Consider the following 23,495-nt stretch of genomic DNA (forward strand, 5'->3'; position numbering starts at 1 on the left):
GGGTGCTTTCTAGTCATTAAGGACAGTAGGTTAGCACTTTTATTTGAGCCATTTGTGGATACTTATATTGCAAGATCACCACACAAATGGATGCCAAGCTCTGCAAGCATGCATCCTTTAAGTTTTCCATATGAGAGGTAGATTAAAGAGTGCTTTCATCAGCTGTGGGTTTCTACGCCAACTTTTGGCATTGACCAAGCATTTGGCATCTCACTGCACATTGACTGTCATCCAGACAAAATTATCTGTATTCTCTTTTCACCAGTTCTGTCCAGAGATGAAAATCAAATGGATTTTAACACTGAAAACTCATGCTTTGGACATGAAGCTTAGCCAAAAGTGACCATGCTGACTGAGCTGGGGAGGTGGCTCTGCCACCATGGCACTGTACACTATGCTCTTCGTAGCTCTTTCCCCTCAGAAATTTGGCATGGCTTCAGAGGGGTGCTCTCAGTCATCTGTGTCATCCTCAGTCTCCATCACCCGCTCATGTTGCTTGTGGACTGGGGACAGGATTTTGCTCCAGCTGGAGAAATCTTGGAAACTTTAGCCGGTGTATGATTTAATTGAAGTGACATGGCTTTTGCCAAGTGAAATGTACAGGAGGAGAGGGGTGGAAGAGGAGGAGAAGATGGAGCTGGACAACTCTGCAGCAAGGCATTCCTGAAACTGCCAATGCCCTTTCATCAAGGGCATCCAGAGCTGTTGCCTCAGCTTTTCCCACCATCATCAGGCTATCTGCATGTCCTTTTGGTTTTACCCGCTTTGGTTGCTTTTGTGTTCATGGGTTACATTAAGCCAGCCTGGTCTTGGGAAACCATTTAGGAAGGATTGCTCAAGGCAGCTCATCTGGTGGGTGCCCCCTTCCAGTTGCCATCTGTTTCCTCTTCATCCAAACCAGGGGTGCTGGCTCCCGTGGAGTTGCCTTCCCCTGCCTGCTCTGCAAGTGGGCTGTCGCTGCTGCCAGGTGGCTCGCTGATGTGGCAGTGAGGTGGCTTGTCAGGTGTGGGTTTGTCTGCAGATATTTCTAGTGTCAGAACACAGTTTGTCCAGTAGCCTGCTCACATCTAAGAAAAGCTGCAAGTAAACATGAGCTGAGGTGGGTGTTTTTTGCCCCTGGTCCAGGCTCTCTCCTCCTTCTCCTCCTCATGTGATGGCTGTCCTGCGGGTCTGGGTGGTGTGCAGCCCTGTTTTTATGCGGGGTCTGGCTGGGATCCCTTGTGCCTCCTCCATCTCACCCCAGCTTGCTGCTCGCTCCTGCTTGTGGCTCAGCATACTGGATGGGACCTCCCCGGGGAGCCAGGACGTGGCTTCTTGCAGCTATGCTGTCATTCAAGAGAGATAATATGAAGGAAATAAACAATAAATTTAAAAAGATAAGGAAGGCAGAGGGATTGACTGAACACCTAATTGTCCATCTATCTGTGATATGACTTTTGGAGGTTACAGCCTGAGATAACCCACCCGCACTGCTGTGTGCCCTTGTGTAGTCACTCAGATATCCACTGTCTGTCCTGCTGCTGCCTGCAGCTTCTGCCAGCAAACCTGGAGTGTAAAACAAACAAAAAAGGATTAAATTATACATCTTTATGGGAGGTGGGACCCTATAGCATGTCAGTGTTTTCTTTCTGCACCAGGGCTCTGGCAAACAGAGCACCCAGGTGTATCGTATAGGTTACGGGCTGCTTGCTGAGACCCTGCAGTGCAGAGGTTTCAGACATCGCAAACTCCTTGCCTCAGCCCTGGGTGTGAGCAGGATGCAAGTCTGAACACAGAGCTGATCACAAGGGATGGCTCTAATTGTCAGCCACTCCTGGGGCAGTGGGACCTGCCTCGTGGTTAGGTGTGTTCATGGCTGTGCAGTGGAAATCCCTGCTCTGGGGTCCCTTGTGAGGGATTTGAGTTCCCACCAGCTGTAAATCTTAAATACTCCTTTGTGTAAAAAGCCTCTTACAACTTACCCCTAGTGGGTCATGTGTCAGCAGAGGCCTTTAATTGTTCTCCAGGTTTTATCTTTGAAGATAAGAGTGAACTAGAGCTAGCCCAACTTTTTAAACACATTTTCTTCTTAACCCTTCTCATTCCTCTCCCCTGCACACACTCACTGATTTCCCATGCCACAGGAGCTGCTCTGCTGAGCTCTCCTGGCCACGTGGTGAGCACCAAAGCTGCTTCCTGATAGTTTTGTATGGAAAAAGTTTTCCTGGTAGCCTGCCGAAGCATTTCTCTGCCTTAGGTGCCACTTGTACCTTTCTGCTCCAGTGGTGCTCTGGAAAGCAGAGATGGTGTTTGCTCACCAGCTTGCAGGAAGAGTGGGAGGATGCGTGACTTGGTGTTAGTTATTAACACATCTTATGTTAGGCAATTGCCACGTGCCCAGTGACGTGTAGTGGGGTGAGGGGCGGCATGTATTGCTAAGAAAACTGGATGACAGAGTGAAAATGCATATTGAAAAATAGGGGAAAAGTAGCTATCAGCAGTGATGCTCCTGCATGGTGCCCTTTGACACCAGCCCACTGGTTCTGCAGGCATGGGGCACGGCTCACACCACCCTCCCAGGCTGCTGAGGAGGCTGGCTCTGACAAAACAGAACCTCCACATCACTATGGGTCACATCCTGCACTGCAGATTCCCAGTGTGAAAACCACTTTATGAGCTGCATGACTCAGGGCAGGCTGGTGTGTGGTGTCTCCACTCACACCTTACATGGAGAGAGATGTTCAGTCCTGGTGAGATCTTTGGAAACTTCAGCTGTTCAAAGCCCCTGGGGAAAAACAAACAAAAAAAAGGGACTCCGCTGTAGGGTTTTTTAGATAAATAGCCAGAAATTGAAGTGTCCAAAACATGAAACCTCGTGAAAGTATTTTACCTTTCTGAACAGAAGTTTGGAGACCAACATGGTAGAGCTGGTGGCTTCTGCAGCTCTTGGCTGCTGGTGTGGTTCCTCCCAGGTGATCACTCCTCTATTCCTCCTGCAGTTACAAGCTGTTCCCCAGCTGTGTCCCATCCTTTGGCTTCCGCCACCTCTTGTCCCTAACGGATAAAGTCGATCGTTTCAATGAAGAAGTTCAGAAACAGAAAGTTTCCCGCAACCGTGATGCTCCAGAGGGTGGTTTTGATGCGATTTTGCAGGCTGCTGTGTGCAAGGTGAGTTGTTCTGATTTCTGCGGTTTTAAAGCAAAGCGAAAGAGGAGGAGGTTTCTTCTGCTCTGTTCTTGGACCAGGGTAAAGCTTCAGTATGCCATTTCTTGGAAGTAACTACTAAATTTTTCTTGCAGAAACCATGAAAAATGCCTTGAAAAGGCTATTGTTTTCATATGCTTTTATACACAAACATCCAAAGAATGTTTTTCTAGTTTAAAGGGGTAAAAACGGAGCTTTTGCAAATGCAAATTTAGGGCTGAGATTTCATCACGGTTAGACTTGTAGGTGCTGATCCCTGAGCACCTGGGACAAAATCCTTTAAGATTCATGTACACTTGTGTGCAACAGCACTGTGTGTTGGCTCAATGCATTTCTTAAGAGTGTGTCAAACACATCTTGCAGCGATTGACCCATGTTGAGGATTGGCACTGGTTCCTACTGCTTGTACCTGCCCGCTTTCTGTGTGGAGCTGGATGATCCCACCTCTGGGTGCTGATAGCCTGCTCTCCCTCTTTGTCAGCAAAACTGGAGCTGTTAGCAGTAATTAAAGACAGAGTTCATTAGCTTGGTGCCATGTTAGCCATGTCCTTAGGGTTTTTGGAGATGTTCACTTGAAGATTTTTCTGGAACCATTAGGTAGGCTGCTCCATATCCCTTTATGTATCAGGGATGGAAGTGTCTGCTCCCCTCCACCATGTGGCTGAGCTTCACCAGGGAAGACTCCAGTTGTCTTTTCCCCTTTTGACATACAGTTTGGATTTTGTTTGCTCCAGCCTTCCATATTCCTTTGGTTGGGTGTGTTTTCTTCTGGGTCTGGATTCTGCGAGCCAGGAGATAGGCATCGTCTGCAGGAGTGCTGGGATGCAGGCTTGTGGGAAATGAGATCCGGGTTGGCTTCATTTATGCTTCATGCTTTCAGCAGGACTGAACCTGCCTCGTCGGATCTGATGCCACCCAACAGTCATCTTCCCTCTCCCAGCCTGGCACAAGATATTGTTGACACAACTACAGTGCTGCTCCCAATACTCATCTGGGCATAAAGTGCTTCTCAGTTTTGGAGAGGTGGCTCTCATGGTTAGAGCAGAGATATCTCAGGATGGTGACTCAATTGTGCCACCCACCGTGTGTTTTTTTGCAGTCTCTTCCACCACTTTATTGCAAAAATTGGACAATGTTTCCCTACAGTGCAGCAATACTGCAGTGTGTATCACAGGGGCTCATTTTGAAGGTGTTGGTGGAAGGCAAGACCTGCAAGATATTTCCTGCACATTTGTGCCAGTCTCAAACTGTTGGTAAAGACCAAAATCTTTAACTGTCATTCCTGAGTATACAGCCTGGTCCCTTCTGTATTCAGAAAGTGAATTTAGATGCTGGCACCATCTAAGTTCAGGACTGAGCAACATCTAGGAAGAGTGAGCAGAGGTGTGTGTGTGTGCTTACATGGCTTACATGGCTCTTGGCGTGATGTGGCAGGTCATGACAGAGGAATTTCTGCAGCCACAGCAGTTAATTAATTACTGGAGCTCAGGTGTGGGAAAGTGCATGGGACCGGTGTGCAAGGCAGGAGAACCGGCTGCACCATAACTCGCGCTGCCTTGGCAGCCCTTGCTGTGGGTGGAGCAGCTGCCTGCTGATTGCAGGCATGAGCAGCAAAGGCTTTGTCTGACCAGAGTTAAAAGGGCCAAAATTTCAGGCCAACTGACGGACTTCCTAAGTTCTGTAGCCAAAATGGGAGCTTAGTGATTAATTTCCCTTGAGGTGGCCGAGTGATGGCCCAGATTGGTCCATGGCCGTGGGTGGTGGTGGGGTTCAGCACTGTCGAGGAGAGTGAAGGTTGCAGACATCTGGGGTTCTGCTTCCTGATGAGGATGCTCTTTGCTGCAATGAATGGTGCTTTGTATCCTGCTGTGATTAATGAAGTATTGTGGGGACTAAACCCTGCACAGACAGTAGTTTCTAGTAACTCAGGAGCTATTTTCCCCCAGTGCAGGGAGAGCAGCATACAGACACCTTGGTGACTTCTGAAGTGGGTTTCCTTATCACTGCTGTGGTACCTCATTGCATCTCACTGGCATGTTCCAGCTTTTTCCAGATTTCACCCTCTACCATATTCAAATCCCACGATTTGGGGCAGTTACGACCTTAGAAAGCCCCCTGCCTTCAGGGCAATGCAGCATGTAGTACTTTGTGCTTAGCAGCAGAGTCTGTGACATCAAGGGGGACGTCCTGGGGAGAGCTGGGCATGGCATGGCAGAGCCTTGCTGTTTCCAAGCCACAGTGTCTGAGTATGGTCTTCTCCTCCCCTTCAAGCGCTGAGGTGCTGAGGTGTCAGAAACAATACCTACTCTGTTGACTAGGTATTTTTATACTGTAATTCATATCAAGCATTTCTTCTGCATGAGGTGTCTAAGATCTCTGTAACACTCAAGTCATTTTTTGGCCTGGTTTTCAACCCAAGGAGCAGGAGAAAGTTTGTACAGCTAATACAGACTAATGAGCAGGCCCAGGGTTTGGCTCCTTTCTGAAAGATGAAGATATGGTAAATGTTATTCTAGAGGCAATGAAAGAGCCAGAGACAATAAGCCTTTATCCTGATGCTAAAATGGTAAGCCAGGAATATTAATCAACCTTCTGTAATTACATTTTCCATTTGCAGTATTTTGGTTTTCTGCCATTCTTTAAGTGCAAGCATCATATGGCTTGGTGTTATGTATAAGTTTCAGATCTTATATACTAAGATGCAGCAAGGAGATAATGCTGGATTAGAAAATAATATGTCTTTTGAAATAGTTTTGATTGGTGCTTGCTAGACACTGGTACATGGAGATGGCCAAGACATCTGGGAGACACTGAGGTGCCTTTCAGAGCTATGCAAAACAAAGGAGGTTTCGGCTTTTAATCTCTAGGCATACTTGTCTTGCACCTATATCTGTTTCTTGCTTGCAAAAAGGTCTGCACCTGTAAAACTGGTGGGGTTTTAGACAATTGATGAATCCAGGGGGATCTCCTGGCAGTTGATGTCTTGGCAATAGAACCATTTTTATTCGGTGCTCAAAGCATAAATTTATATATTTATTTCAGGCTTGGAAATACTGATGCAGTGTTTTGCAGCCTTTTCAATAGGATTTGGAGGGCTGTGCTGTGCTGAGACAGCTATGGCCATTTTGCCAGTCGGTGTTGGCTGTAAGGAGTGAGAAGCTGGTCTTTTGGGATACGGGAGGCAACTGCAGCTTGTCGTAGGAGGAGGGGCAGGATCCAGAGTGTGCCCAGCCCTGCGGAGACACGTCTTCCCACTTCACTCTGCTTTGGGTCTGGTTCCACCCCTGCTTTCAAAATCCTTTATAGCCCATGAGGATCAAAAACCAGATGAGGGGGCAGACGTCAGTGCAGGTTTTTTTTGTTCAACAGTCCCAGTCCAGTAAAAATAAATGAAAGTCTCTTTGGTTATTTGTTTTAAACAGAGCAGAGTGCTGCTCTGGGTTTCGTGGTGGAAACTGTGTGCTGAAGAGCTGTATTTTCCAGCGCCTGGAAGCCGTTGGCGGAGGCAGCGTGAGATGCGGTGGCTCCTTGGTGTGCCGGCTTCTCCGGGTGCTTTTTCCATAGGTCTCCAGCTCTTTCATTGTGGCATCAGCACTGGCTTGGCCACCCCATCTGAGACACCCTGGTCCAATGCTCTAAGGCATCAAATGCTCTCAGTGCCCAGAGATTGGCATGGAAACTGTGGGTGCTCATTGCTTTTAGGAAGCGAGTTGCTGAACTAAGCATCCAAAGCAGTTTTGTTATTGTTTATGTGGGAAAAAAGCATGTGTTGGAGGCACAGAGAGTTTGCCTGCAAAGGGATGCTTAGCCCTTGATTTAAAGGTGGGCTAGCAGGCAGGTAAACAGCATCATCACCCCTGAAGTGGCTTTGTAACTGCTGCTTGAATGCAGTTCATTTTCTTTGTGTGTAGAGCATTTCTAAGGAAAAGAAACTCAGATTAATCCTTTTCATCTCTTTGAGAGTTTCTTGGCCTCAATCATAACAAAAAAAAAAAAGAAATCAGCTTTGGATGTGTAGAGAAAAGTGAACTGGATGAGCTTCTACCTGGTGGCTGAGTAGACCGAGAACTGCCTCTTGCATTGTTAGGGCTGTAATCACTTTTGGGTTGAGTTCTTAAGAAATTACATTTTGGCATGAAGATTTTGCCTTTTGTCCAGTGGGGTCAATTCAGTGGAATGACTCCTGCTTCCCAGAGCAAAAAAGTCCTCATTGCGTACTGAGCTGGATTGTAATGTGCTGGTACATGGCAAAGGCTGTATGCTGCCAAAGATTTCTTCCTATGGCGTTATTTGCATTGTGTGGGTCTTTAAAATGCCATTAAAGAAAAAATACCTTCTGCAGTAGGGAGGAAAAAGAAATCTACTCCAGAATGGTGTCCTTGAAGCAAGAGTTATATTTATCGGAAATATCAGCAGGCTTTGGGCAATGACTCACACTTGCAGGCGAAAATTGCACTGGCAGCCATGGTTCTGCCGGCTCTACCCTCTGGCTCTGTCCATGCCAGTGCTTTCCATAGGAAGCATCTTTGCAGCCAGGCTGTAGCAGTTTGTAGGCTATCATGTTAATATAAAACAAGGCAGATATCAGATTTTGCTGAATAAACTGAGCAGTAAGCTTTGGAGGACTTCGGTATATTCATCTGCACTATGTTCCCATCAGTAAGCTTTTACCAGCTTTTCCCTCGTCCCTTCCCAAAGAATTTGTGCTGTGCTGCTCTGAGCTGTGGACTGGCAGGATGCTGGATGTGTGTGAGGAGAGAAGGCGAGGGGAAGATCTGGGAGATGGGGCTTTCTGGCTCCAGTCTCTGCCGCGGCAGGATCTCTCTGCCAGGGTTGGCAGGCAGGACCTGAGCCCGCCTGGCTTGGCATGAGCTGGCAGTGGAAGCAGCCAGCAAGCGCAGGGGAGTGTGCTGCAGCACTATGGTTTCCAAAAATTTCCTTTGGGCTTCTCTGTTTCCCTCCACTTCCATTGCTACAAACAACCTAAGTGTGCTGTTGTAGGCACAGATCTACTTCTCAGACCGATGCAAAGCCGGAAACCTGTAGAAGCTCTGTGGGAGGGAAACATTATCCACTAAATGTTATCCCTTTATTTGGAAAAAAATCTATCCCTGCATCTCTCTCCATGGTGAATAATGTCTGGTCCTTGCACAGAGTGCCTGTGCATGCACATGGGTGCACCAAAGCCAGCCCCCTTGGGCAGGGACCTCGCTGTGTCTCACTGCTCAGAAACAGCCTTTACGAGTGGGTGGTAATGAAACTGCTGAGCAGGGTGGATATTGCAGCTCTCGCTGTTGCCTTGCCCACTCCGCAGAGCTGAGGAAATAAGGTCAGATTAAATGTGTGTGGAGGAATTTGGCAGGTCTCCTTTGGCTACAAAAGCAGCTGAAATTCTTATTCTTGGATCTGGGTAGAGAAGGTCTGGTGGACAGTCCACATACCTTCTCATGCCTTTTTAAGTAAGTGTGTTGGAAGGAGATATTGAGAAATGCTAGATGGGCCCCTGACATCTTGTTTTCTTGCCAGGGATGGGTGAACAGGAGCATGGTGCTCTTCTAATTAGTGTTAATGGGTCTGCTGCTGGATGGGCGCATGGCTGAGACCCTGTGCAGGGCGAGGGGCAAAGCGTGGGCTTGGCGAGGGCAGACTGGCTGTCTCATGGGGTTTGTTTTCCCTCAGGAGAAGATCGGCTGGCGTAAGGAGGCGTCTCACCTGCTGGTCTTCACAACGGATGACGTGCCCCACATAGCCCTGGATGGGAAGCTGGGAGGGCTGGTGCAGCCCCATGATGGCCAGTGCCACCTGAATGAAGCCAATGAGTACAGTGCGTCCAGCCAGCTGGTGAGGGGAGACATGGGGGCCCAGCCCTTGGAGACCTCAGGGTGTTGGTGGACCTCTCTGGAGACCAGCCACCCCCGACTCCAGTAGCCTTTGGCAAATGCACTCCCTGACCAGTGTGGTTTCCCCTGCTCCTGCAGTTTGCAAATAAAATTTGCGGTTCCCCTTGGGCATCCCCCCACAGTGAATGCTTCTGTGATGCTCAAAGATGAGTTAGGAGCTTAGTGAGTTCCTTCAGGGCTCATTGCAAAGGAGGGAAAAGTAATTTAGTGTCCTGAAGAGCATCAGATTTTGCCTGAAAAATGTAGAGGAAACATAAAATATGTCATCCCTTTTCTAAAATGTCCAGTGGACTGTCAGCTTTTCCCTAGCGAGGCTGAGTCTACCTTGATGTGGCTACACTAGCAAGCACAACAGGACACTCTTATTCACAGCCTTTCAGCACAATGCTAACATATGTCTTAGTAATAAATAGACAAACTGGCCCTTTTTTTAAAATTTAAACTCAGTGGAGGAAACTTCTGGGGTGAAAGAGCACTTGCCTGCTGCCTCATTATCACATCCTTCTGCAGAAGGGTGCTTTATTCAGCAGATCACGAGCATTACTTACGATTTTTGTTCCTGCATGGATGTCACCTTGTAACAGGAGGTGTTTCTGGATGGAAGCTAGGATCCTCGGAGAAACCCTCTTTCCACTCACCTGTGCAATCCCCAGCAAGCATATGCATGCTGGAGGACAGTCCCTGTACTGACATGGGGTTATGCTGCGGAGCTGGTGTGGGGATGCTGCCTTGGTGTTTCCATGTTTAAATCTTGGAGGCTCCCAATTAGCTCTTCAGTCTGCAAGTAAACAAGGCGTTTTTTTCTGATAACAGCACTACAGAAGAAGTCTGGGATTTTAAACTCAAGCCGGTGTCTTGAAAGTGAGCCCTGTTCATTATTTTGTTGCTTGTGGGTAGCTAGACCAGTATCTTCCTGATATCCTCTCTGTCTGGGAAGCCTGCAGAATTAAAGAGCTTATTGTAATCTCTTTATGGTTCCAGTATGAAGAAAGAGCAGGCAATGGATGTTTCTGCTTTGGAAGAAAAATCATACATTTCCATTTACTCCAGTTCTAGATTTCCCTGCCTCGCAACCCTGGAGACAGCAGCCAGCCTATTACAAATGTGCATCTGCTGATGGCAAAGCAGAAAGAGGAAAGAAAGAAATCCAGTGTTTCAGGTGTTGCTGCAGCTAATGGTGTTGTTGGTCATAGATTCTAGTGAAAGGTGCAGCAGAAATATTTAAGGGATGACAGAATTTCTGCTGTTTCAGTTGGAATTGTGCTGATACATGAGGGACTTCATCCCCCAACAAAACATGCCACATTTTTGGAATGAATTTTGCTATTGGGAGAAGAGCAATAAAATTAGTCTGTTCCTACGTTACTCATCAGTTTTTCTGCCCTTTTTATGCCACTAGGATTACCCTTCCCTGGCGCTTCTTGGGGAGAAACTTGCTGAAAACAACATCCACCTGATTTTTGCTGTTACGAAAAGTCATTATGTCCTGTACAAGGTAAGCGCTGCTGAGCCACCTGGGCCAGGGGGAGATTTAAATGCCTCTTGAAAGCATCTTCCAGCCGGCACTGTGAAGCAGAGGCAGCCACAAGCGCGCATGTGTGCAGCCGCAAGCGTGCATGCACATGGCCACATGCTGTCTGTGGGGCTGGCAGGGGCAGGCAGATGCATGCAGGCAGGCAAGGCTCAGCCTGCCATCCCTCCCCACTAGTCCTTTCAGCAAAAAGCACTAAAGCTTCTTAGAGCAAACAGATATATATGTTAGTGAGCATGTGAAGACTTAAAATAGACTCCAGCTTAATCTCGATGTTCGGATGGCTGCCAGCTGTGCAGCATGTGAGAGAGCAGGAACCTGTTCAACCCATTCTGCAGTGACTTAATCCCATTACCTAATCGCGTGCAGTGTTTCTGCCCAGCTGTGTTTTTCCATCATGGAGTCCAGGGCCCCGACATGCCACATACAATTTGAACTCCTTTGCTGTCCCGCTCTCCCCTCTGAAAGGAAAAGGTGACCTGAGCCACAAGGGCTGATCTCTGTCTGGAGCTGCCCCATGGGGTTTTGCTCCTCTGCAGATGCAGGGGAGATGTTTCAGGCGAGGTTGCTTTCAGAAACTTCTGCTCTGGCTCTCAAAGCTTCAGCAAAAACAACAGGCAGCCACGTTGCTACCGTTGAGATGCTGCTGCTCGCCCACAGAGAGCAGGAGGGCTGATCTCATTCTCCACCCCCTCTCCTGGGGATCTGGTCAGTCCCTCCTTGCCCTCTGCTCTCCTCTCTGCATCTCAGCATTTTCTTTTATTTTTTATTTTTTTTTCAAGAACTTTACTGCCTTGATTCCTGGGACAACAGTGGAGATTTTGCACAAAGACTCCAAGAATATCATCGAGCTGATCGTCAAGGCCTACAACGTAAGTGCATTCTAATACCGCAGCTGTTGTCGTGCAAAGTGCCAAGAGCTCGGCCAGCTCGCCTCTCCCCAGCATGCTCCACCCAGCTTGGCTGCCTCCCTGCCTGGTCCTCCACGCACTGCTGGAGCTGGGACATCCATCCTGGTGAGGGAAACAAGGTGTGTGAGGTGGAGAAGGAGCACGGGAATACCCAAGGGAGCCTGCAACACAGCAGATATTTTACCCTACATCTCTCCTGTGCAGAATTACCCTAAAAATACAGCCCCAATCTAAACCAATTCTCTCTCAGACCACCCTACCAGTAGGTAAAATAGATTATTTTTTCACTATCTGATGTTCAGAGACTTCCCAAGGACATGACCAGGCTCCAGCTAAGGTCGCATCCTTGTGTTGGTCTCCGTGCAGCACAAGTTGATCCTCAACACCCCATGAGCATCACCGTGTCTCTTGGGTCCCAAAGGAGCCCTGCCTATGTGGCATTGGCAGGGCAGGCCTGGAGGACAGCAAAAAACCTGCAGTTGTACTGCTGACCTGATATTGTCCATCTCCATGGAGATCAGGGGAGCAGATCAATTAGAAGCAGCTAAATTGCATGTTCATTGGGTAGTTAGTTGTCGACATTTCTGTTGACTTCTCCCTGAATTCTTATGGGTTGGCTCTTTGTGCTCCTGGCAGGATATTGCTGGTTTGAAGCTGGACATGGGGATCTGACCCCATAATGGATCAGCCTTCAGGTAGGGTCCTTCATAGACAGGACCTGTGAACACAGCTTTTGGTGGCAGCAAGCTCTTCTTCTTGGTACTATGCTCATTAGTGCAAGGGGGTAAGGAAGGACTTCTTTGGAGGAATTCACACATCCAGAGGTCATGTAGGATTGTGCTGTGCTTTGCATGACTTGTAACGTTCGTCTTCCCTTCCCCCACAGCTCCCTGCAGTTAAAGCAGTATTTGGTTATGCCCTTGGGAAGAGTGCTTCCCAAAGCTTCACCATCTGAGGAAAGGCAATGAGCAGCTAATGCTGCTAACAAGGCCCTGGAGATACTGCAAAACAAAATCCCAGTTTGTCCCCTTGAGGAAGGAGGGTCTTGTGGCTAAGATGCTTGGCTGGGGAGAAAGAAATGAATGTTCACTCCACATTGATTTTGCATGTTGTCTCAGCGCCATCTCATTAAAACCTCTCTTTGCCTCTGTTTCCCAGCTGTAACATGCATCTCCATTTCACCACCCCTCAAGCCTTTGCAGATAGATATAAGCTGATGAAAACTGTTGGGAATCTGATGCCCCCACCCCTGCTCCCTCCTTCTCTTTGCTTGTGAGCTTTCCAGTGCAGCTGGCTGGAAACCACTACAACACTGAGACAGAGATGCCCCACGGAAGGAACTGTATGGGATGATTTGCTGCTGAGACCGGGACTGGTTTCTTGCCTGTTCAGCTGGGTGGTGGGTGCGGGCTGGGACCCATGGGCGTGCTGCCAGAATCTGGCAGCTCCTGCCTCTGCTGTGGGCAGTCTGGGGCCACAGGCAGCCTAGCACCCACGCAGCCCGTCTCCTCTCAGTAGCTTTGTCTTTTTCCTGAAATGAAGGAGGAAATTCTGACTGAAGGAGAAGGCTAAAATTTCTGTTTCCCAAGTGGGAATGAACTGTTTTTATTACTCACGGAAAGGAAACTCTGATCCTAGAGAAACCCTTCAGCTGCAACAGGGACCATTTTCTCCTGCAGGGTGTCAGTGGCTGGTGCTCTGGGCCTGGACTCAGCCTCTCCTCTTCAGTGCTTTGGCTGTCTCTGGTCCTCTCTCATCTGTGTCCCTCCACCGATGCATACATCAGACTTGCTCAGGGCTTACGTTATCCCCGAGATCCCTTTCCCTCATCTCTTCATCTTCCATCTCCCTTTTTCTTCTCCTCAGCATGCTGCCGCCTCTCCTCCATCCCATAGAGTGTGAAGCAAAAGAGAACAGGGACTGCTTTTTTCTCTGCCCTCACTAAGGAAAAAAAACCTTCCTCCAAATCTCAACATGCCTTGAAGACAGAAAGGCTTCTGTGGAGCTGTGCCCCAGCTGTCATGGCATGAGGGGGTCTCTGCTCAGGCACATGGGCTGCGTTTGGACTGTAGAGAGCAAACAGGATGCTGGTTTAAAAACCACTTTCCTAAGCCCGGTCCAGGCAGGTTTTGGATCTATTTCTCATTACACCACCAATGGGTTTCCTGTGGCAGGTAGCCTTCACATCAGCCATCCCTGGAGCCACTGCCAGTTCAGAATTTCCTTATTTTCACACTGAAACTATCCATCCTTTGAATTCCCCTGGGCTATAGCAGGCAGCTTTATTTCAGGCAGAGATGTTGCTCCGTCTCAGGGCCAGGTCCTTCCTTTTGGTTTCTCTAGCGTCTTCCCCTCGACCCTGGAAGCGCAGCGGGCTTGGTGGCCACCCAGCAACACAGCAGCAAAATCCTGCAGTTGCCCTTAGTGGTGGCTGTAGTGCTGTGAGAAGGTGTTGCTGTGTAACAGTGCAAAGTGGCTAATAATAGTAACATTATAATTAGGCTAATAGCATTACTATATAGAGCTAATAAGAAATCTTGACATCTGTCTAAGAACATAGGAAGTGCCCACACAAGGTCAACCCGAGGTCTGGCCTGGTATCCTGTCTTCTGCCATGCCCCAGATGAGATGCTCTGGGTAGGAAGATGGGAGAGTGTATCAGTGTGACAGCTAATTTCTACAGGATAGTTCTGAGCAGAACAGTATGCTCAGCTTTACTGGCACATGCAGCATTCAGCCCACAGGCGGTGGATGTTCTGTACAGTCCAAATTGCCACCCCATGAACGACTCCTCTGTTACAGCAGAGAGATGGGAAATTATTCCTTTCTTTCCTCAAGGGCTGTTTAGATTCATGCAGCCAAAACTCATGTATTTCCTGCCTGGTTCCAAAAGCGTTAGCTCTTTGCTGGCATGTGAATTCTGGTTTTGTTATTACATGGACTGGCAAGAGGTCTGAATTAACACTTTTCCTTAATCTGTCCACTTTGGTGAGGGTTGGGGACAAGGGAGAGAGGGATGGAGCTGCAAGCTGGCCTTGGAAAATAAATATATTTGTATAAAAAGCTCCATTTTGAAAACCTTTATCGTTTTTGGACACCACTTACAAAAAATCAGTTCCAGCCATTGGAAGAATTAAACAAAACAATGTCATTCTAAATTAATACTTATAAACTTCATGTTGTTTTGATTTAAGGAGTCTGTGTGTGCAACAGAGCAAAGAGATGAGAAGCAGAAGAAAGGGGTTAGGAGCATACCAAAGCCTCACTAATGGAAAACGTTTTTCACTTTGAAAAGTTTCACAAAGAGAATTTTCATTTATTTTTTCCCATGGTGGTGTTTCCAGCTGACGCATCTGAAAGGGTACTTTTTGTTTGCCATTTTCTCCTAAAAGAGAAGATACATTTTTCTGACCAGTTGGCTGAAATCAACAAAGCAGGACAGAGTTAGTGCAGTTTTACACCTTCTCTATGCTGTCACAGGACGTCACAGGATAACTGCCAGTGGAGAATCAGGCTCTGCGCTTCGCTAAGGGGCTGCTTTATGGGGAGGAGGAGGTGCAGATGTATGTGTGAGGGTCTGACCTTCAGCTTGGAGATGCTCCAATTGTGGTTGAGAATGTTTTCTTCTTTCTTTTTTCTTGTGTATCTGTATCTTTTCAATGCTAGCTACAGCGGTCATCATACCTGTCCTAGATGGCATAAGCCACCTGCAGGGGTTGTAGGCTTGAGTCTGGTTGCATTCATCAGACGTCTCCTGAGCTGGTTAAGTCAAACCCAAATGTCACTGTGTGTGCAGGGGTGATTTTTTTCCATATAGGTGCAGAGATGTCCTAGCCACCCCCTGGAAAAATCAGGAGAAGAAACTAAAGCAGAAGAAACCCACCCGCCTTTGGGAACCTGACAGTTTGCTTTCCCGTTGTGTTCTAGAGTATTCGGTCCAAGGTGGAGCTCACAGTCTGGGACAGCCCTGAGGACATTGGCTTGACCTTCACTGCCACGTGTCAGGATGGGTTGTCCTATCCTGGGCTCAGAAAGTGCGGGGATCTCAAAATAGGAGATACGGTGAGTCTGCCTTTTGATCTGTCCCCTGGAGAGGCTGTTTCACCCTCTGTGCAGCCATTTACCTCTCTCAATGAGTGGTCCGGGGCAATAGAGAACAGCTTTTCTCATCTTGCTCTGCTCTCCTCATGCTGCGCCACATTAATATAGAAACTCATGGAGAGTGTCTCTGCTGGAAGTGTCTCTGGGTGGTATAGATCAGCCCAAGGTCAGCTGTAAGGAAAGAGAGACTACAGGTGTCTTGTGTACAGTACCCTGAGCCAAAAGGTCTTGATCAGGCAGCAGGATGCAATAGTCAGGAATGGGCTTTTTATTCCCTGTAATTCCAGATATTCACATCACACTCTCACCTGTGAAATTTTTATTGCCGTGGCCTGCTGGTCTTTTCCTGCTCTGTTAAATAGTCAAGGTTTTCTTGTTATTGTTTGAGAATCCTGGCTTGTATTAGCATCCTGGCTTGTATCAGAAACAGTGTGGCCAGCAGGACTAGAGAAGTAATTGTACCCCTGTACTCAGCACTGGTGAGGCCAAACCTTGAATACTGTGTTCAGTTTTGGGCCCCTCACTACAAGACATTGAGGTGCTGGAGCATGTCCAGAGAAAAGTAACAAGGCTGGTGAAGGGTCTAGAGCACAAGTCTTATGAAGAGTGGCTGAGGAAACTGGGGGTGTTTAACCTTGAGAAAAGGAGGCTGAGAGGAGACCTTATTGCTATCTACAACTATTTGAAAGGAGGTTGTAGTGAGGTGGATGTTGGTCTCCTTTCCCAAGTAACAAGCAATAGGACAAGAGGAAATGGCCGCAGTTGCACCAGGGGTGGTTTAGATTGGATATTAGGAAAAATTTCTTCACTGAAAGTGTTTTCAAGCACTGGAACAGGCTGCCCAGGGAAGTAGTTGAGTCACCATCCCTGGAGGTATTTAAAAGACGTGTAGATGTGGCACTTAGGGACATGGTTTAGTCGTGGAGTTGGCAGTGTTAGGTTAACAGTTAGACTTGATGATCTTAAGGGTCTTTTCCAACCTAAATGATTCTGTGATTCTATGATTCTAATCAAAACTTTTCTTTCCTGGAGTGAAGAGGTCATGATTAACTTCAGAGGTATTGCAAAAAAAGACAGGGTGCTCAGAAAGGCAACAACCCTCCTCTTGTGTGTTCAGTTCCTAGGGTTATTGGATGGCAGCACAGACTAAAGATATAGTTTGCCCCTTAATGTTAACAGTATGCATGGCATAATCCACCCTGGGCTTTTTTATAAAAAATCCAGAGAGGCTCAGCTTTGCTTGTTTAAATTGAATGTAGATATAGATAAATGAGTTGCTGGGCTTGAAGGGTGGGAGCAGGAGGGCTCAAACCAGTGGGTAACCCTCTCCCCTTCTCCAGGCTTTTGCTGTCTGTGAGGACGCGGGTGCAGGTTCATTAGCAGCCTGATTGCCTTATTTGAGAAGAGTCACTCTGCAAACATACCAGAGCTCTAAGCGCTGAGGCATATAAAAATAGTCTGAAAGAGTCAACAGTAGCTGGATTTTTACCCCACCAAATAAGGATCATGCGAAGAGGGCTGGAACACCTCTCCTATGAAGACAGGCTGAGAGAGTTGGGGTTGTTCAGCCTGGAGAAGAGAAGGCTCCAGGGAGACCTTATAGTGGCCTTCCAGTACTTCAAGGGGGCTACAGGAAAGGTGGGGAGGGACTTTTTACAAGGGCATGTAGCGATAGGGCAAGGGGTAATGGATTTAAACTGAAAGAGGGTAGATTTAGATGAAGTATAATGAGGGTGGTGAGGCACTGGCACAGGTTGCCCAGAGAAGCTGTGGCTGCCCCCTGCCTGGAAGGGTTCAAGGCCAGGTTGGACGGGGCTTTGAGCAGCCTGGTCTAGTGGAAGGTGTCACTGCCTGTGGCAGGGGTGTTGGAACTGGATGATCTTTAAGGTCCCTTCTAACCCAAACCATTCTATGATTCTATTCTATCAAGTGTTAAAAAGGGAGGTAGCCTCTGCTTTTTTAGCTGACCTTACTGGATCTCTGATGGGCAGGTAAAAGCAATCCCTATAGTGTGCCATGCTAGTCACGTGCCCTTCTTGTTCCCACAGCAAAACCTGAGCCCCCAAGGTAACAGAATTAATCTGGTGATTGATCCTGGGCTCAGAGCTTTAGCATGAGCAGAGGGGTCGCTCCAGCTACTGCAGCTCATGCTGTAAAGGGGTTTGGCAGTGGGTGCAGCAGAGAGCGGACACTGGTACCTCTCCCATTTTGGGTGCACCCAAGTAATGCGGTGCCTGCATAGGCAGACGTGCCACAGGATCATGGGGGTCCCATCCCTCCATCACCTCTTGTTCAGCTGCTGTCTGTCCCATTGCTGCCATGTGGATCAAGATTTGACTCCTGCTAAGAAAGTTTTCCTCGAAGAGGATAATGCTGGCACTGGGTTGTAATCTGCTGGGGTTTAGTCCCAGGGCCTGGGTGTCAACGGGTGAAAGGGAGCAGGATTACCCTGATCCCCTTATCTCCCTTTCTGATCTCCTTCTCCTCTGTAATTTGAGTTTGTTGCCTAATTGCTTCAGGCCTTGGAAATGGGAGGGGGTCAAGGGAGGTTTCCCTGGAGGTGCAGCTCTCCCAGCTGGAGGTTGCTGCTGGGCCACCATCTGCATGTCACCCCTTGGTATATGGGACGACGCAGGCAGTGAGAGCTCAAGGTGACCCCAAATGTCTGGAGAAAAATCATTCCCTCCTGATGCCTAGGAAAGGGGCTCGTTTTCTTGAAATAAGGTTAATCCTCTTTGCTAAGCAGCAGCTCCGGGCAGTGCTGGCTGGCCCAAGACCCCCACCAAACAGGAGGATTAAATTGGGCAAACAGCCATAGGACTGTCTTGATTTTCCCAAGGAGAAAATGAGTAGGAGGATGATGTGTAACCATATAATGACGTATAACCCTTCTGAAGCCAGTCTTAATAGAAGCATCCATTGAAAATGGTCTGTTAGCAGCACGCTGAAAGCTTGAGACTGCGTGACTGACTTACATCTCTGTGTGCAGATCAGGATTCCTGTAAAACCTTCTAAATCCATGATCTTGCAGGCAGCTTGAGCCCTTGTGCTGCATTGATTAGATCCTTCATAGTGCTTGGTTTCAGCAGAGTTTATTATTTTTAATAGCATGAAAACCAGGCTATTTGCTACAGTTTTGCCCTGTTGATTTCAAGGGAATAGTCAGGTTCCTTCCCCTTTCACCAGTGGTCCCTGATGGGGAAAATTACTGCTAATGACTGACAGTAAAGAGTTTTAAAATGTTAAGGATGCCAAACCGCTTTTGGTGCGGGCAGATGTTGGTGCATTGAGCTGCAGATGTCCTCGTTAGATGGGCAACTATTTTGGTTTTTTTTGCACACCTGGGAGTAAAGCTCTATGTGCTGAGTGTGACCCTACTCCAGAGAATTGCTCCATGACTTTTCCTTGGGACATTTGCCTTTCCCTCCTGCCTTCCTTCCCGGGACACCCTTGGCAGCCATTCTGGGGCCATGCGTGTTAATTTACATCTCAACATGCCCCCCTAGGTTTCCTTCGAGGTGGCCGTGGAGGCGCGGAGCTGCCCTGCCGAGGACACCTCCCATGCCTTCACCATCAAGCCAGCTGGCTTTCGGGACACGCTGGAGGTGGTGGTGACCTACAGCTGCCTCTGCGGCTGCACCGGCCGCACCGCCCCGGCCAGCAGCAAGTGCAGCGGCAATGGGACCTATGCCTGCGGGCTCTGCGAGTGTGACGCTGGCTACCTGGGGGCCCGGTGCGAGTGCGAGGAGGGTGCCAGCGGGGACATGCACCACGCCATGTGCCGGGAAGCGGAGGGCAAACCTCTCTGCAGCGGGAGAGGGGAGTGCAGCTGCAACCAGTGCCTCTGCTACGAGAGCGAGTTCGGAAACATCTACGGGCCCTTCTGCGAGTGCGACGACTTCTCCTGCGCCAGGTATAAGGGAGTCCTCTGCTCAGGTAGGAGCCTTTCCTCCCTCGTGCCCTCCACATCGTGGGGATGGGGAAATCACCCTGAAATGGGGAAAGCTGCTGGGCTGGTGTGTGCAGGGTGTGCGAGGGGCTGCACCTGCCCCACCTGCCAAAATCTGCTCTGTTTCTGGATCTGCGCTCCTTTTCTTTTTCTGATGGAAAAAAGAAGGGAGAGGTTTAAGTGCATCCACACTAATGAGCCAAAAGTGCACTATCTCCATCAGAACTGAGTTTCCAGCATTAAAGGCTCTCTCCTTACAGGCTTGTCCTCTGCCCAGGTCCCACAGAGATGAGCAGAGGCTTGGCTTTGGTGGTGTTACTTTGATGTAACCACGCACATTTCTTGCACACTGAAGTATATTCCTAGGAAAGAATAAGGCAGCACAGGCTTGAATCCTCTGAAGCTTTTTGGTGTCTTCTTCAGTTGGATTTCTTCTACGTGTGCCATCCTTACTTGCAAAGGCAGAAACATCTTTTTTTTTCTAAGATGAAGCATTTGAAATAATCCCCTGGTGCAGCACAGGTGAAAGGAAAGGTTGTGTCTCGGTCTGTTACTTATTAGAGAAAATCTGTGTTAAAGATTCCTAAAGGTATTTTATGTATAGATTTTTCTGCCCACTGGGAAAACAAGTCATTCATTGGGGAAGATGTAGCCAGTCAGCTTTGCTTAAGCAAAGGTAGAGGAGTTATTTAGCTCTGTTTGCTGAAATGGCTTTAATTCCTTGTCAATTTGAGGTCACATAATTTACCTTGCACATAATTGCCTGGATTAGCTCTCAGACATAATTCCCTCAGTTGGAGCTGGGCAAAAGGTTATTCTTTAAAATTTGCCAGCTTTCAAGCAAGTAAAATACTTCCTTAACTGAAAATCTTGGACAAAATTTTCAAAACAAGTGTAAACTTGGAGAAATAGCTATTTTTCATGTTTTCTCCAGGGAAGTGGTTGGTTTTTTCTCCACTGTTTATCTTGCCATGCATGTTTCTGAGCTGGGCAGTAAGTGATGGGACACCTTTGGGTTGCAAGTTTCTGGCTGTTTGAGATGGTTGTGTTGCTAGGCAGGTAGAGGATGTTCATGCTTGTTTTCTTTTAGCTAGTGATGTTTTGACATTGCTCAATATGGGGCAGGCAATACCTGCCAGAGCTCTACCACTCCACAGGAAAGCAAGTTGTGTGTCTTATGTCGCACCTGCTTTCTTCTGTCCCTGTGGAGAGCTTCATGTGCTGGGAACAGCAGCATAGCTGGTTTGGGATTTGACAGAGTTTTTTGCATTTAAAAGTCCTTTTTATAGCTATGGAAGAAAATAAAAGGTAGGCTGAGGCCAAGTGGCCTCTTTGCTCCAGGGGTGGGATGAGTCTGGCATGGCTGTGTGGCGTGGGGTAGTTCTCCCTATGCCTCCTGGTATTTCTATTGCTGTTGGTTTGTTGGCTTTTTGTTTTCTTTTTTTTGGTTGTGTTTTTTTTTTTTTTTTTTTTTTTTTTTTTAATTCCAGCAGTTATGATGCTAAATCTGAGCTGTAGCAAGTGCTGTGCCAATGACATAACATTTTGAGGTGGTTTTGTCAGCCCAAGAGGCTTGGGGCTTCACCAGCCCACCAAAAGTGTCTGAGCTTGTGCAGTGGAGCTGTGCCCAAAGCTGCACCTAACAAACAGCCTTCTTCTACACAAGCATCTCTGGTGACTTCCAGCGGACTTCCGTGCTCTCTCCTCCCTACAAATAGGGCCTTCTTGAAAAAGACTGTGTGTTTAGCTCAGTGCTGAACATCCCAGTCCATCAGCGCATGTAGATTTGACAGCCATGGAAGTTTGCGTCATGCCTTGGGTGCAGGATGTCCCCCGGAGCATGGTCACTGCTTTTATTCCTTTAAGGGGAAGAAAGGACAGCCTGCCATCCTTCTGTCTTCTCCTGGGCACAATATCTGTCCATGAAAGGCCCCAGCATTCTGGTGCCCACCACTCTTGCAGGCTGAATCCCACCGTGAGGGGAGACCAACAAGTTTTAGCAAACACAGAAACCAAACAAGCAGCGCATCGGGAGCTGTCATTTTGCTGCAGATCATTGTCGTCTCCGTCCTTGCTTGGGAGTTGCTTGGCTTGGACCTGTGAGGGGAGCTCATCACTGTTGTCAAGGGCTTTATTTATACTGTGTGAATCTTCTGGTAGTGTAGAAGGCACTTAATGCCTCTCAGTGTATTTCTGATGACTGTATTTTGAACAGCGTTTTTCACCCCAAAAGAACCCAACCTCAGTTTTAGCACATGGGCTGAGGTCCTCCCCATTGAATACATTTACACCTGCCCAAGCTGTTGAACAAGGTGGTATCGTGAGCCTCTGAGTGCCTATCCTGGACAGAGAAGGTGGGAAAGCAGCCAGTCCAACCCAAGCCCAGGTTTTGGGGAGCACAAGGAGGAAAGCACAGTTTTCCAAGCTGAGAAGTAAAAATCCAAATATGCAAACTGATTTGCATGTACATGGCTCTGCTTTCTGCGTGCCTCAGCTCAGAGGCACCGTGAGCCCATCATCAGCAAGCCTGGGCATTTCTTCTTTTTATGATCTGGAGCAAAGCTGACCCATTGAGTCACTACCATGACACAGGGCTGGGAGGCAGATTGTGCTCAGGCATCCCATATTCCTGGCGAAAGCCACAGTAGGGTTGAAACAGTCTGAAATGAACTTTGAACTTCTTGTCTCTTGGTACTTAGTCCTTTGGCCAGCAAAAGCGTTTTCATTCCTGGGTCCATTTAAAAATATTGGCACCTCATTTTGTCAGCATTTGAGAGAAGAGATGACTGCACACAGTGCTGCATATGGCTGCTGTCCTTTTGTAGCCCCCTGTGAAGTGGAGAAGCAGATTTTGGGTGGAAGATAATATAAAGGAGAAGCAAGAATTTAATTCCTCTTAGTGGGAGGTTTAACGTCCCTCCTGTCTCTGTGAGATGGGAAGGAAAAGGGGTCATTTATAACACGTAAATGTTGATTGAAATTGCATCCAACTGTTAGTTGATGCCACTTAGTCATTAATAAGTCACATTTGTTCTGCTGCTCCCCAAGTTCAGTTAACAGCTCCAGAGTAGCTGTTTTAAACCATTAATCCAATTTCTGGAAGGGCCATCAGGGATGACTTGCAGAAGTGCTCTTTTCTTCCAAAAGAGATGCAACCAGGTTACCCACAGCATCATGCTCCAACAAAGCAGGCAGTTGCTTCCCAAACCCCTGAATGCTTCACTCCCAGTTTTTCTCTGGATGGAGAAGTTGCCCTCTTGCATTGAGGCCTTTGGCACATTGCTCTGGCCTCTACTCTGAACAGCGGGTGGCTGCGGGAGAGGGGAAGAGAGCCCTCCTGCCTGCAGCCAGGCTCGGGAAGGGACAGCTGGCTGCGCAGCCCAGTGCCTTTTGAACCCCTTGGCTGCCTGCCAGGCAGTTTGACAAAAGAGGAAACATCTCAGCACTAATTGCATTCCTGAAGGTCCCATAAAACTAGGTGGCAAGAAGGAGGAGAGGCCCTGATGAGGTCGTCACATGTTTGCCTCTAATGAAGAGAGACTGGCTCGCTGGAGGCCAAGCTTCATTAGCTTCAGTGCTGCAGACCTATTATTTCTTGGAGGGGGGTGGATGCAGAGTAGTATGGCATCATCTTTACTTTGGTGTCTCTAGAGAAATTTCCTCTTAACCATCACTGCCATTACCCGGCTCCCCATGTGGGTGTCATCTGTGCACTCTTCAGCTCAGGACTGTGGTTGTGCACGGGAACATCACTACCGAGGAGTCAGTAAAGAGCACTTGCCACGCTGCAAGCTGTTTCTCCCCCTGAAACACAAAGGATCTTGTTCCAAAAATCCATACTGCCTAAGCAACACAGAGACTGCCAATGTTGGTGCAGCTTTGTGGGATCAGGTCTTTTGTGGTTTTTCTCCCTTTTTTTA

At 48.0% G+C, this 23,495-nt stretch overlaps 1 protein-coding gene across 1 annotated transcript in view; it reads left to right on the top strand.

Annotated features, from left to right (window-relative positions):
- The window catches only part of ITGB5 (integrin subunit beta 5), a 63,397-nt gene that overhangs the window by 18,880 nt on the left and 21,022 nt on the right, over nucleotides 1-23,495 (top strand). The window contains exons 5-10 of the mRNA XM_074828699.1: nucleotides 2,979-3,147; nucleotides 8,863-9,024; nucleotides 10,483-10,578; nucleotides 11,397-11,486; nucleotides 15,453-15,587; nucleotides 19,133-19,562. Of these exons, the coding sequence (XP_074684800.1) occupies nucleotides 2,979-3,147; nucleotides 8,863-9,024; nucleotides 10,483-10,578; nucleotides 11,397-11,486; nucleotides 15,453-15,587; nucleotides 19,133-19,562 (1,082 nt within the window). The remainder of the gene's footprint in view (nucleotides 1-2,978; nucleotides 3,148-8,862; nucleotides 9,025-10,482; nucleotides 10,579-11,396; nucleotides 11,487-15,452; nucleotides 15,588-19,132; nucleotides 19,563-23,495) is intronic.

This window comes from Strix aluco, chromosome 6 (assembly GCF_031877795.1).
Source record: "Strix aluco isolate bStrAlu1 chromosome 6, bStrAlu1.hap1, whole genome shotgun sequence".
Taxonomy (NCBI): domain Eukaryota; kingdom Metazoa; phylum Chordata; class Aves; order Strigiformes; family Strigidae; genus Strix; species Strix aluco.